This window comes from Oryzias latipes, chromosome 18 (genome assembly GCF_002234675.1).
Source record: "Oryzias latipes chromosome 18, ASM223467v1".
Taxonomy (NCBI): Eukaryota; Metazoa; Chordata; class Actinopteri; order Beloniformes; family Adrianichthyidae; genus Oryzias; species Oryzias latipes.
This window is the reverse complement of record NC_019876.2, coordinates 13,974,713-13,988,672: the sequence shown is the minus strand read 5'-3', so window position 1 is coordinate 13,988,672 and position 13,960 is coordinate 13,974,713. Positions and strand designations below refer to the sequence as shown.

The following is a 13,960-nucleotide window of genomic DNA, read 5'->3' as shown; positions in this document are numbered from 1 at the left end:
TCCCACAAATTTGGCTGTTTGCAGGGAGTAAGCCTCCCCAGACTTCCCATGATTCCTTTGTTTTCACTCTCTCCTACTATTTTAAAGCCCTTTTCACACCCCCCACTTAACATTAGCGGTGCAACAAAAATGGCGAGCAATATTGGAGCTATCCGGTTTTTATCCTGATACCATCTCAGACGAGGAAAATGAAGACGTACATGGATCTGTTTGTCTGCAAGTGGATGCATCAGATTGAAGTGGAGCAGGGAGACGGTTCCTTGTTTCTATGTCACAAATACAAATACTTTTTCAAACAGCACTTTATTTTTAATATCCTTCTGATGCACATCAATTTAAATAAAGAACTACTCAGAAATGTAATTTTTAGATCAATTTTCTTTATGTATGTCCTCTGTTGAGAAAAAGTCCACCAGAATGTGTTAAAAATACCAAAAGCATCATTTTCATCGGAATGGACCTTTAAAGAAATGCATTGAAAGGGAACAAAGTGGATTCAGAAAATCTGTGGATGTTTCTGATGTATTCTTACATATAATTTATTTTTCTTTTATGGAGGCCCTAATACTCCCTCATACTTCCCTTTCCTCTGCTAATTGTTAGTATCCTTCCTTATCTGAGTTACTAGAGTGATTTCCATCAAAGTTCCAAAAAAGGAAATGGATCGAACGATTTATATTAGATAACATTTTTACATTTAAACAGGTGCTCTGCTTCACTCCCAGCTGATTCAGAGGAGCGGCTTCCTGCCCTGTAAACATTGCTGAGTCATGCCGGCAGATGTACCTTCCACAGTTTTCTGAAAGGCAAACTAGAACATACCGTCCCATACATGGTCCAGAGGCAAACGTTGGGGAATCGTGTGTGGATGGGGGGGTGACTACAGGAGAAAGGACAGATGCACCGCATCACTTGGGGACACACCCTGCCGGGGAAGTGCTGTAGTGCAGAGGTGGATGAGACGGTGGGAGGGCAACAACAAGCGGCGAGAACAGAGGGAGGGATGCTGAATCAGGGAAACAGCGTGAAAGCCAGGGAGAGGGTGGAAGAGGGGTGCGACAGCTAACAGCTAGGTGGGACGTTGGGTAAAAAAAAAAAAGCAGGAATCCGAAAACATTTCATCCTGATTGTCCAAACTGGATTTAAGAGACTGACTTTGGTGTCAAAACTGTTCCTTTACACATTTCTGGAAGAAAGACGAGCCAGGTAATTTAAATTTACTTTCTTTTTTGTTTTTTGTTTTTACTCAACCCAAGACTTTGAACACGCTTCTTAACTCTGCTCTTGTTTCTTCTGAGTCAGATGGATGTAGATGAGCCAGTGTGTTTGCCCAGGTTGTCCCGGATCGCTGTGTGTGGTGGTACCCATGGCAACGAATTGCCAGGAGTCTACTTGGTGAGAGACGTGCTAAAGTTGCAGAGAAGAGCCTCGGAGGGAGAGGAGGATGACGGCGAAGAGCACACATCCATGCTAACCGTGCTGTCCAACCCGAGGGCCGTCCAGCAGTGCCGCCGATACACAGACACCGACCTGAACCGCTGCTTCACCCTAGCCACCCTCAAGTGAGATGATGAGAAAAAAATGCTGTCCACCCTCAAGGATCTGTTTGTGATCAAGTTTTTGTCTCTCAGCGGTCCCACATCGGACTCGCCCCCCTACGAGGTCCTCCGGGCCCAGGAACTAAACACCATGCTCGGTCCTAAAGGTGGTCCAGGAGCTGTGGATCTGGTTTGTGACCTTCATAGCACCACAGCCAACATGGGCCTGTGCTTCATCGCTTACTCAGACTGCGACTGGATCTGCCTGCACATTTTCAAGCACCTGCAGGTCTGTGAAACTTCTCCCTTTTCACTGTCATCTTTTTTTCATTTATGATAAATCCATGTTTTTTCGGTTAATGTAACCAATGAATTCCCATTATTTCAGAATTTATTGGAATTTAGTTCTGAGGTGCATGTCATTTTTAAAGACCCACTCCAATGAAAATGGTCTTTTTGGAGAAGGAGGACATATATTAAGGAAATTAAAGCCTAAAATGACATTTCTGAGTATATTTATTCAAATTTTTGTGAATCAGATGAGGAACGGATCATATTGGTGACATGGAAAATACACATTATTTGAATGCAAACATGAAATAGTTTCTATTGTATTTAAAATATGTGTAAGAGTATTTTATTTTGCTCTATTGCATTTGCATGAGTCGTGTCAAGCGTTTTAAGGATTATTTATAAGAGAATACATTTATTTTAAAAGTATGTATTTTCAATATTTGTCCCTCTTGGAGATCAAATTGAATTTGCACTTTTTTTTCAGAGACGAATGCCAGATACACCAATGAGATTCATCCATCTTGGCATTTCAGGGAAGGAATCATACTCTCTTGATTCTGTTGGAAAACATGGATTTGGTAAGTTTAAAGAGAGAAAAAAAACTACAAGAGCTGACTATTTTTTTAAAATGGTTTATAAAACAACTAAGCCAAAGTGTAGAAAAAAAAAAAAAAAAGCTTAAAAAATAAACAGTTTGTAATAACATCAACACATGACAGAGGTGGTTTTACTGAAAAGGTGTGGAAATCCTGGCTGTTGTTAGCATATGAGTGAATGAAGAAGCCAGCTTTTATAAGCAATGAACGCGGAGAAAGGAGGTAAACCAAAAAGAGCAGAAGCTCCAACATGGAGCCTTGTGGCATCCCAAATGATGTTGAAGAGTTGAGGATTACTATCTGAAGCTGGTCCTAAAGCTGTACCACTGTGTCCTTTCTAGCAGTCTTAATCATTTGGTTTGGATGTTTTCAGTCTATCAGAAGCTGGAACCACCTGACTCAGCAGTACAGTAGTCACAGCAGGATTGTAGATCTTCAGGAACAGGGTTGGGAAGCCCCGAACACTAACAAAAATGACCACCAGCTAGATCAAGTTTATAGGATGTTCACACAGAAATGACCTCGACTCAAAGGAGCCTAAAAAAAGAAATCCATAATCAAGAAACCAAACCTGAATGTCTCGACTTCCTGCAGCCATGGAGATCGGCCCTCAGCCGCACGGGGGGGTCAGATCGGACATCTATGCGGTGATGAGCGCAGGCGTGCGGCACATGCTGGACTGGGTTGGCCTCTTTAACTCAGGTACCCGCTTCTTGTGAGCATTGTTTGAAGCTGTGGCTTGTGCTTCAGCGCTGCCCTCTTCTCATGACAGGCGCTGTATTTGAAGGAGGATGGGTGGATGTGTTCACCCTGGTCAAAAACATCGACTACCCCAGGGACAGCAAGACTCACAACATCACAGCAGCCATTCACTCTCATCTCCAGGTATGTCCTTGTAGGAATGTGAGAATTCAAATATCCTCACTTGAAGTAGATAAGCTAACATCATCTCCTCAAACACAAGCTACAATCTTTTTTAAACTGCATTTTTTTTAATCTGCTCATGATTCACAAGAATTTGGATAAAGAAATACTCAGAAATGCAATTTTATGCGGGAATTTCTCTCTATATGTCGTCCGTCATCAGAAAAATGGCAGAAGAACATGTTAAAAACATGAGTCTGTAAAAGCTTTTTTTCTTTTGTCCTCAGTGATTTTATTCAAGTCCTGGAGTAACTTATCAATTAGCAGCTAGTGAATCATTAGTCCTCCTGTCAAATGATTTACGGCATAATCAGCAGGACATGAATTTAACAGCATCCATTAATTGGTTTTAAAGTCACATGTTTAAAAAGTGAGCTGAAGGAGTCCAGTAAACACATCCCTTTAGAAAAATAGTACACAAAGTTTATTTGGGTATACTTAAGCATAAGTATTGCAAGTCTAATATAGACTTTTTATGTGTTGTGTTTGAGGTAGGCTAACTCAATAATAATTTAGACAAAATTGAAACATTTTAAGTTTCAAAATATATGTTATGTAAAAAGTGAACTTCAAGTAGACAGCCTCACGTTTAGTATAGACTAAGTATAAATGTAGTACACTTAAATAGACTACATTTTGCTAAAGATTAGGGGAAATTTCAAGACAAATATATTTACATTTTTACTGTATAAATTAATTTTACATTAGTTTTCAAAATTTTGTATGTCTTGGTGGATGATATTTAAAAAATAAGATAATTTAAAATTTTTGGTACTTTAAACAATAAAATCCTGACCCAATTATAGTGTCGAAAATGTGTAGAAAATGATTAAAAAGGTATATTTACTGTAGTAAGTTATAAATATTATTCAAAAAAATGTTTAAACTGCTAGTGTAAAATTAACTGTCTGAACTCTAGTTTTATGTTTTGAGAACATGTTTTCTTGTAAAAAAAAAAAGTTTTAATTTTTTTTATGTGTGAAATAGATTTTAATTAATGTTTAAAATTAGATATAAACTTGAACACAATACAGGAAAAAGGTATCATAAACAAACATTTGTGACTTTTTGAATAAATCTAAGGAGTGTTGGGAGCTGTTTAAAGCTTTCAGCAGCTTTTCACTTAAGCTGAGTCGGCATATAGATGTTAAATTTCATCCATCAGCAATCTTTATATTGTGTTTGATGACTGGTCATGAAACACTCAAACTGGATACGGTGTCAACAGATTTCCCTTGTAGAGATTAGCGAGGTGCAGACTTCGTATGTGTCCGCTTGAATGCTTTTCAAGAAACCCAGAACCTGTGAGCCCTCTTAAGCTTTTATTTTGAAACGGGCCAGACAGCAGTTTTATTTTGTGAGTCACGTTTCTCCATTTCTCCTCACAGGATCGAGACTTCTGCCTGCTCCGGCCCCATGACCCCTTGTTCCAGACGTTCACAGGGGAGACCCTGAGGTATGAAGGCGGCGAGCCCCTTTATGCCCTCTTCATAAACGAGTGCTCCTACTACGAGAAGGGCATCGCACTCTCGCTGGCCAGGAAGAGGCGGCTGGCGATCCCCGCCATCCGGGCGCAGACGGAGGAAGAGGAGCAGGCCGACGAGCGGGCATTAACGTCAGAGGAAGAGGAATGAGAGGTGCTTCAAAAAAAAGGAAACATTTTTTTATTCTAACGCACCCTTTAAAAGTTTACGACACAAAGTTTACACGGAGGAGTCACAAACATCACAGGATACAGAGGAGTGAGACGCTTCTTGTGCTTTTAAATGCATTCACAAATATTTCAAAACATGTTTTAGAAAGGACCGTGGAACCTTAATTACATCAAAAAAATACTTTTACTACCAGTTACCATAGCAACATTTGGGGCATGTGCAAAAGGGGAGGGGGTAGCTTATCATAATATGGCCTTTAAATTACATTCATAATGCCAAGGAAGCAAATTGATTGTTTTTTTTCGCTACGGTGGCAACAAAAAATGTAATCCGAATGACAAAAACACTGTTAAAAACAAGTTCACAAGAACAAGTATGAGGTAAACAAAATGTGAACACAACTATGTGGACTAAATCATCCTTTATCTTTAGTTGTACTAAAAAAACGTAACAGAACTTACATGAAAAATACACCAATAACTCAAAATCACTGAAAAGATAAACGACATGTCAATTCAGTACAAAAAAAGGGAAACAGAAATGTGACCTTTACGGAACAAAAAGTAACAACAGTCGCCTTAAAGCTGCTCTGAAAGCGGCTGAAATGACAGATGACGCGTTTTTGGGCTCCCACAATCCTCGGCTGTGTCCCGCACCTTTGTGCATTACAGACAGCTGCTGTTTTTTTTTTTTTTTTAGGTCCCACAATAGGAGAAATCCATCAAACTCACATGGATCTTTGGGTGACATCCGAAATAAAAACCAAAACAAACCTGCAGCCTGCAGTCATTCGTCACACACCAGTCGCACATTTCCTTTGCTGCATGACTGCTGTAAACTATTGGAACACTGTTTGTTGTGTTTTGTCATGTACATCGATCATATTGCAGCCAAGCTGGACAAACGAAATAAAAAGACTAGACAGGAATATTCAGTGTGCGTCTTGAGTGATTGAAGCATTCCACCATTTCAGGAAATGAGTGTGATAACATTTCAGGAAAAACAACAAAAAAGGCTTTTTTAAACAGATCGCACAAACGAAATGCAGCGCAGACGACGAAAACAGAGAAGTTTAAAGAAGAGCATCGGATTGAGGGTGTTTAAAGACTCAGGACTGACCTGGAACAAAGACGACGGGAGTTGGTACCGTTTTGTGATTTTACTTTGTGAAAGGTTTCGGTTTGAAAGCGGTTTGGACCCCCTCAGCTTCCAGGCTCAAGGGGGGCGGCGGGTTCCAACTCTGTGCTTCTGGTTAACATGACACATCAGATACCTGGTTTTTTTCCCCAAACTCTTACATGTCTTGGTTTGTTATTTATGGACGCTTTTTGCTAACAAACAAAAAATAAAAAACACCAACAATCGTAAAAAACTGTTTATCTTCGGCAGTTGTAGCTTCTTTTGTCCTTCTGGACGTAGCAGAGTCCGTGTTTCACGTGTCATTGATTGTTTTTTTTCAGCCACAACATCTCCCTCAATTACCGGTAGGCTTTTTAGATCTTTTAAAGCCATGCCCATTGATGAGCAACATTCAAGCCTTTTTGGATGTTTTATGGTTTTGGATTTTTACTGACATGCTAGATATCAATAAATGTTCCTCCAATACCAAGCTTTTTTTTTTTTGTTTTTGGTAAAAAAAAAAAAAAGACGACGACCTAAAGATAAAAAAAAAAAAAGACTGTAGTGGACTTTCTGATTATGTGCACTTGGAAAACATGCAGATGTACTTGGAAAAAAAAATCATCTTGGCGTCAAAGTTCAGTTATAATGGGTTTGTGAGTCGTCTACGCCACACGGTAGGCGGTCATGCGGTAGTAGTTCTGGCTGTGGCTGCGCGCCGCCCACAGAAGCAGCGCCGCCGCCATCATGTGCAGAGGCGAGGAAACCAGAGCCAGATAGAGAGACCACCCCAGAGAGCCGTCCACCTTATCGGGGAGCACGGAGACCCTGTGGAGCAGGTCCATCCCAGCCAGGTAACAGCACACCGTGGCTAAAGTGCAGAGACCTGCGGAAGAAAAGAAGTTCAGTCAAAACACTAGAGTTTCATCCGCATTTTTGACAGTTTCTACCGGAAGGATCAAATCTGACATCACAAATAAAACAAGAGGAATGAAAATCAGAATTTTTTAAAGTTTTTTAATGCTTCAGTGGAAAAAAGGAAAAAGCCAGATACATCCGGAAATGCTGCAGACTTTAGTTTAAAAATTTGTCATTTGTTGCAGGGATTTTTTGTTCCTGGAAGAACCGTCGTAGGTTCTTCTAATCGCACCTCGTTTCCTCTTAATCTCAAGTATTTTCTGATTCCTTCCCCAGGTAGTGAGGTTCTTTTGAACCGCAACGTCCCGCTTGCTTTCAGCGCTCAAACCCACCCAATGAAGAATGCAGGATGATCTCTACAGAAAACCTTTCAGTGACGCCTGGTGTGTTTACGTAGGAACAATGCAGAACAGTGCGCCTGCTTAAAGAAGCAATGTGAACTATGCCAATACTCAGAAATGCAATTTTGAGCTACATTTTCTTTTCGTCAGAAAAATGCCACCGTTTTCAGAGTTTTAAAATCTAAATCTTTGACGTCACATACAGTAGCAAAAAGCTGCAGACTTATGGGGGGGTGGATACGTCCAAATTAATTCACTGACCCCTGAAAGATTATATAGTGCAGGCCTATCAAGTAATGCAATTCAGAGACATGCTCACTACTACGGCAAATATGCGTCACATTTGCCAAATTGATAAACACAAGGCACTATGGTCTATATACACCTATCTAGTGAGCATAAATGTTTTTTTTTGCAGAGACTTCTGGGAAATTTCCAACTTTGAAATTGTAGATTCAGGCAGCCCTATATAGCACACAAACCGGGGAACGACATGATGTTACAGCTGCTGGTGCGTTGACTAATAAAGTTCTTACAAAATTTGTGATTGCTGCGTGAAAGTCGTGTAAATGATCGATACAACCAGTTTTGGATTTTTGGGAGGTTATAGTTGCAATATAGTTTTTGATTTAGAGAGACTTTGGATGAGTCGGGGGGGGGGGGGGGGGGTGTACAATTTGTTAAAAATTGAATTTACTTAATCTAGGAAAACTATTTTAATATAAAAGAAAAGGGTTATATACTATATCCTCAGACTATCAAGAGAGTGATGCTCTAACAGCCGAAAAAAATTGATTTGTGGGAGTGCACCCCCAAGGACGCTGTATCGCTCTGAACAAGCATCTGGGGGTGTCGCGCAGGCGGTCTGGTTTGGCTCCAGAGTTTGGAAGCGAGACAAACAAATGAAAAGTACGACATGTTCACTGCACCAAAGTGAGCGCTGTGGAATGTGTTGGTCAGAACTAGGGCTGCACGATATGAGGAAAACTTGCGATATGCGATATTAGTGATCAATATTGCGATAACGATGAATTTGCGGTAAATAAACAAATAGAAAAATAAACAAAAACATCATTCCCATTTCATTGCAACAGTTTAAAAATTATACTCCAAATGACCCTCATCGACATGGGGGACAAACGTCAGGGTGGCTAACCCTGGTCCTCAAGAGCTTCAACCCTGTCTGTTTTCCAATTCTCCCTAGACTGCTCGATAATGATAACCAAAATCAGGTGTGTTCAGTCAATCAGGATGTGAAATCACTTGAGTCAGCCAATCAACAGCAAGCTGGTTAAGGAGAGCTGGAAAACAGGCAGGGTTGAGGCTCTTCAGGACCAGGGTTAACATAATAGGCCTTCTACAATGGGAAGGCGTCCATCTGATTGGTCAAAGCATGAAGGGATTTATTTGATTCGTTAAATGCTTCAAGCTGCTAGAAGATTGTTTTAACACATTTTGGGTTTGCGATTTATTGCGATATTCGCCGTCTTTTGCGATATGCATATTGCAGAGCTGGATATTGCGATAACGATAAATTTGCGGTATATTGTGCAGGCCTAGTCAGAACGTACCTTTTCCCCCTAAGGGTGTTTGCACCCAAGAAAAGTCTGACTCACCTGGAATAATTCATATTTCAGTGTCAACACTTCACGTCTTCTCACACAAACTTGATATTTTTCTTTAGATCTGGTTCTGGTAATTGCAAATAGTTTCAAACAACTCAAATTCCAGATAAAAAACCAGCATTTTAAACATAGCATAAATCGTTCAGATGACTCATTTAGGCATGATTTATCACTAAATGCAGTAATTAGCAGGGCTTGTTCCTCGGGGCGCACTGCTCTGCATTGTTCCTGCGTAAACACACCCGGCATCACTGATAGGTTTCTGCAGAGATTTATGAGGAGCTGCACCCTTCAACAAAAGCATGCGGGACGGTGCGTCCTGAGGATGGGGGTTCAAAAGCATTTCACTATCTGAGGAAGGAATCAAAAAAAACTTGAGATTAAGAGGAAACAAACATACGACGGTGCTTCAAGAAGTCCCAGCAACACATTTTATTTTTGAACAAAGCTCGGTTTTTTGCCCCACGGAGTGCAGGGCGGCGTATCAAAGCAAAGATTTTACATATGTTTAGTGCGTTTAAAAAATTAGTGCAATTACAGCTAAACCGTGAACTCAGAGCTTTAAAAATGTAGAAATATGCTTAAAATATAAAAATACACTTGGATATGTTAAATGTGGCCATCTTCAATTATTCTGCAAAAGATATTTTTAGGTTATAAAGCAAATCTCCAGATGACCATCCATTTGTTTCTTTAAAAATGAAAATTCCTAATTATTAAGCACAACAAAAATTGAAAGTACCATGAATAAAAATGGCCATTTGTTGAATTGCTAGGATTTTGGAGGTCAAATTCACTGAAATCAAAAGCATCTAAATAGGTCAAGTTACATTTTAACATGGGACCTCCTTTTTTTGTAGCAGCTTCACAACTCTTGCATCCACTGAACTTTTTGGAGGGTTTCTGCTTGAATTACGTTGCAGGATGTCAGAATAGCCGCTGTTAAGGCCCGTACACACCGGGACTAATTTCGCCAACGTTTAACGCCTCGTGACTAAACAAAGGGCACGCGTCAAAGCGTCACTTTTTAAAAAACGCCTCGGGTTCTTTTTTTTGGTTCGACGCGCCACGTCGAAAACTATACGACCAATGAGAATGGCGCTTTTGCACACGTGTCTGGAGCTTCTGAAATTACAGTAAAACACAACTTGGGGGCGCTCAAACACAAAACTGCCTTTCTGAGCACATATACCAGTGAAGAAGATAGACGTCAAGTAGCGTCTACACTGCCGCGAAAAAATAATGACGGACATTATAAAATATCCCCGAACCAACTGGTGCTTAAAATATTCATGTTTTCTTTGTTTGATTCTGACAAGCGCGTAAATACTTGCTCTCTTCTTCTGAGTGAAAAGCGACTTTAAGAAGCGTAAAGTTGCGCAGCGCCACCTTGTGTACAGGAGTATTTCTGTTTACATTAAGCGCCATCTAATGTCAGGGAATGAAATTGCATGTTCACTCGGCTCATCGTCAGCGAAAATCGCCTGGGTGTGAACACAAAAAACGTGTTGAAAAACGCTGGCGAATATTCGTCCCGGTGTGTACGGGCCATTAGGGAGTGAACTGGCTCCCTCCCTCAGAGATCTTTTGTTTGAGGATGCTCCAAAAGGTTCTCAATAGGGCTGTGAGGTCAGGAGAGGATGGTAGCCACACCACCAGTTCTTCTTTATCCTAAGACCAGAGCCTGACTTTATTTCCCATCATGCCTTTGTTTACACTTTCTTTTGCTCACTTACAGCCCCTCACAACCCCAAGCCTAGCATTAGCGGTGCAACAAAAATGGCAAGGAATATTGGAGCTATCAAATATCAAAACAGTTTGGACTGTGATGTAGAAAATGAAATTTAACCAGATACCCTATTTATTGGCCACGGGGGCTCAGTTAGTGCTGCTTGTTGCACCGAAATGAGTCTTACCGGCAAGCAAATGGAGAATTCCTATACCCAGAGTAGGGGCCAGGCTTCGGCAGAGACATGCAAGGACACCAGTGAGGCCGGCCAGAACCACCAGACCCAGGGACCCCAGAGGCAGCAGAAACTGACACCTCCACAGGTCTTCACACACAGAGAGACTTGTTAGGTAGACAATATTATTTCTGAGGGGAACTTTGGAGTTTTGTGGAACCTACATGTGCGAATCATGTCCTCCCCACTGTTGTGGTTCCCCGGTTCTTTGTATTTGGGGGTGAACTGCTCCGGTACGGTAAAGCTTCGACAATGCAGCTCCATCTTGAGATCTGAAAGATCAAAATCAGCCGTGGTTGGAAAATCTGTTTTGAATGATACAATCACTGGATCTATCTGAAGATCTCAGGTTTGGTTCCCAACATGTTCCCATGTTGGTTCCAGGTATCAACAGACCTTTGATTTAAAGAGTCGATATGCCAAACAAGTTGTTCAGTGTTTGGAGCTCATTTTGGAGATAGAGATATTCTTTATTGATCCCACGTTGGGGGAATTCAGTTGCTACAGCAGTTCAGTGCAAAAAAAAAAAAAAACAACGAAGAGAGCTTGGTGCAGTTTTCAAATGGACCAACCTGGTTCCTTGTACCACAGAGGGGTGGTGGGAACGAACACACACCGCCACCAAAGGCCCGTCGTCCCGTTCAGACGGAACAGAGTGTCGCTGTAGGTTTTCTCGTCGAACTCCCCCTCCATGAACTCCTCGTAGAGGGACCGCAGCTCGGACAGGTTGGCCTCTCCGCGCACGGTGGGACTGCTGTACTGGTACCAGTGCTGCGTCCCAATGGCCACGGAGAGGTACACGGTGGCCAGCAAGCTCAGCACGCAGGCGATGACCAGCGCGGTGGCGTAACGGTTGTCCACCATTGTTCACCAACACAGACGCGCGTCAGCGGGGATTAACTAAACCGACAATTTAATCGGCGGATAAATATTTCTCCGTTCTCTCTCAGCCTTGAGACCCAGACATTATTTACGGTGGTAAAGGTCAAGTGTTTATGTCACTGATTAGAAGTTCATAGTTTAAATGGACGGACGTGGGCAGCTCTGCAGCCCGCGTCCGTAAAGCACCATCTGTTCGCTTGTCCCACTTCCACAGACTGGATGATGATGGGCCGACTCCGCGACAACAATCCCGCAGCTCAAGTCCAGAATCACGACTCTCCCAACCACAGCAGGAAAGTTAAAACATACATTCAGAGAACGGCGTTCAAGCCAGCGGGGAAATGGAAAGGAAAATCTCAGGGGTCTCCTGTGGACGGCGGGGTGACGCCGGGTGCGCGGAGGCTACTCCTGAGATGTAAACACACTAATCTCCTGGAGACATCCACTTCCGGTTCCGCTGACCGGCCGGCGTCATGCGTTTAGCTAGCCTCACATTGTCTTCAGTTGATAGGAAAAGAATTTGTGCTTCGAAAAATACAAAGGCTAAAAAACAAACAAACATTAACATATGTAAACTTTTTGGATTAGTAAATTAACTCCCGCATTTCTGTTTTTTTTCTTTTCCATTTTTTATTTTTAGTTTCACATTCATTTCCTTCTATGATTGCTTTATTAGGTTATTAAACACTAATTTAAAAAAATATATTACTTACATGTTTGGTCTTAATAGTTAAGATTATCAAGATAAAAACTATTTCATTCTGTATTGTTATGTCGTAATTGTCTATTGTATCTTGCAAATGACAAATAAAATATTGATGCGAAAAGAAGCAGTTTTACTTATTAAAATTGTGAATTTCAAACACGTCACATTCAAGACATGACTTAATATTGAGCTTATTATTGCAGAGGATCAGCTGGTATGTCGCTTGGAGCGGGAAAACGGGAGCCGAGCTGTCAGCCAACTGAACCATCAATCAACTGACTGCACTACAGAACAGTCCGTTTCCCAAACACCACACGACTCCGTACAGCCTCAGAGAAAAGGAGGCAGAATGAGAAGCTGACTGCATATTCTACTGCCCCATCATTAAGCCCATTTCTTTTGAACACACAGTATTGAACATCACACAAGTGTTAACATCCTCTCCCCTTCTCACACTCATGGTGCAACAAAAAGAGACAAACATAACAGGAAGTATTAACTAAGGGTGGAACAACAAAACACCCATTTGAAAAGAAACATGAGCAAAATAAACATCCACTCTCAGCCCTATTTTGACTTGGGGATCGCATCCCACAATGCCCCGGTGCCAGCAGACCCAACGTGCACATGACCGCCACTACAATATGGATATTTGTTGATTACATGAAGGAGCTTTAGATGCCTTCTTTTTATAAAAATGCATTTACATTTATATATTTGGATTCTTTTGAAGATTGGTTCAGTTATCGGACTTTTACAGATGAATAAAAAACAAATGATCATTTTGAAGGTCCTCCATACTTGAAACATTACTGAACTGAGCAGTTTCAGTAAAGATTTAAAGGGCTTATATCTGTCATGGTTTTAGGTTTTTCTGCTTTTGTGTTAAAGTTGGTTTTTGTTCTGTGATGTTTTAAGTTAACTTCCTGTTTTATTTTGTAGTATTTCCTGTTTTGTTGATGTTTTGAGTTTTACCTTGCCCCATCAGTCCTGAGTGTTTCCACCTGTGTCTTGTTGCCTTGTATGTATTTAAGTCCTGTCTTTCCCTTCCTCCTGTGCTGGTCCATATTCTGTTTTTCCCTGGTTTAGTGTGTTTCGAGTCTCTAGCTTCTAGCCTCTAGCCTGCCGTATGCAGTGGTTTTTGGTTTCTAGTTTATGTTATTAAAATCCTTCTCCCTGCAAATCTCCTGCCTCCTCATCCTCACTGCGCCTGGGTACTCCCTCATCCTCTTTTCGTTACAATATCATGCTAAATCTTCTTTTTTGAGTTTTTCAGTGTATTATAATGTTAATTCTTCACACAAAAACAACCCCCAATGATGTATTTTGACCCATTCACGCATTTCTGAGTTTTTCTCTATAAACCTGCACCAGCTCCTACCAATCCACGAAAACGAG

The 13,960-nt window shown here is 41.2% G+C and overlaps 2 protein-coding genes across 2 annotated transcripts; one reads left to right on the top strand and one right to left on the bottom strand.

The window, feature by feature from the left end:
• Positions 1-415: 415 nt before the first annotated feature.
• LOC101159859 (N-acyl-aromatic-L-amino acid amidohydrolase (carboxylate-forming) B) lies at positions 416-6,346 on the top strand. The gene is made up of 7 exons (XM_011487466.3): positions 416-1,206; positions 1,303-1,562; positions 1,632-1,827; positions 2,317-2,410; positions 3,023-3,130; positions 3,201-3,313; positions 4,741-6,346. Exons 2-7 carry the CDS (start codon positions 1,303-1,305, stop codon positions 4,984-4,986), a joined length of 1,017 nt encoding a protein of 338 aa, XP_011485768.1. The 5' UTR covers positions 416-1,206; the 3' UTR covers positions 4,987-6,346.
• cldnd1 (claudin domain containing 1) lies at positions 5,001-12,308 on the bottom strand. Its single transcript, XM_004079783.4, has 4 exons — positions 11,547-12,308; positions 11,139-11,246; positions 10,927-11,064; positions 5,001-7,012 (listed from the first exon to the last, which is right to left on the bottom strand). Exons 1-4 carry the CDS (start codon positions 11,836-11,838, stop codon positions 6,792-6,794), a joined length of 759 nt encoding a protein of 252 aa, XP_004079831.1. The 5' UTR covers positions 11,839-12,308; the 3' UTR covers positions 5,001-6,791.
• Between the last annotated feature and the right edge of the window lie 1,652 nt (positions 12,309-13,960).

What these genes read in the sequence shown, in the direction of transcription:
- LOC101159859 (XM_011487466.3), top strand. Translation starts at nt 1,303, where the DNA reads ATGGATGTAGATGAGCCAGTGTGTTTGCCCAGGTTGTCCCGGATCGCT. An exon ending in TTCACCCTAGCCACCCTCAA is followed by an intron (nt 1,563 to 1,631) that starts GTGAGATGATGA and finishes TTTGTCTCTCAG; the next exon opens with CGGTCCCACATCGGACTCGC. An exon ending in TGTTGGAAAACATGGATTTG is followed by an intron (nt 2,411 to 3,022) that starts GTAAGTTTAAAG and finishes GACTTCCTGCAG; the next exon opens with CCATGGAGATCGGCCCTCAG.
- cldnd1 (XM_004079783.4), bottom strand. Translation starts at nt 11,838, where the DNA reads ATGGTGGACAACCGTTACGCCACCGCGCTGGTCATCGCCTGCGTGCTG. An exon ending in GGAGGACATGATTCGCACAT is followed by an intron (nt 11,065 to 11,138) that starts GTAGGTTCCACA and finishes CTGTGTGTGAAG; the next exon opens with ACCTGTGGAGGTGTCAGTTT. An exon ending in AATTCTCCATTTGCTTGCCG is followed by an intron (nt 7,013 to 10,926) that starts GTAAGACTCATT and finishes TTTCTTCCGCAG; the next exon opens with GTCTCTGCACTTTAGCCACG.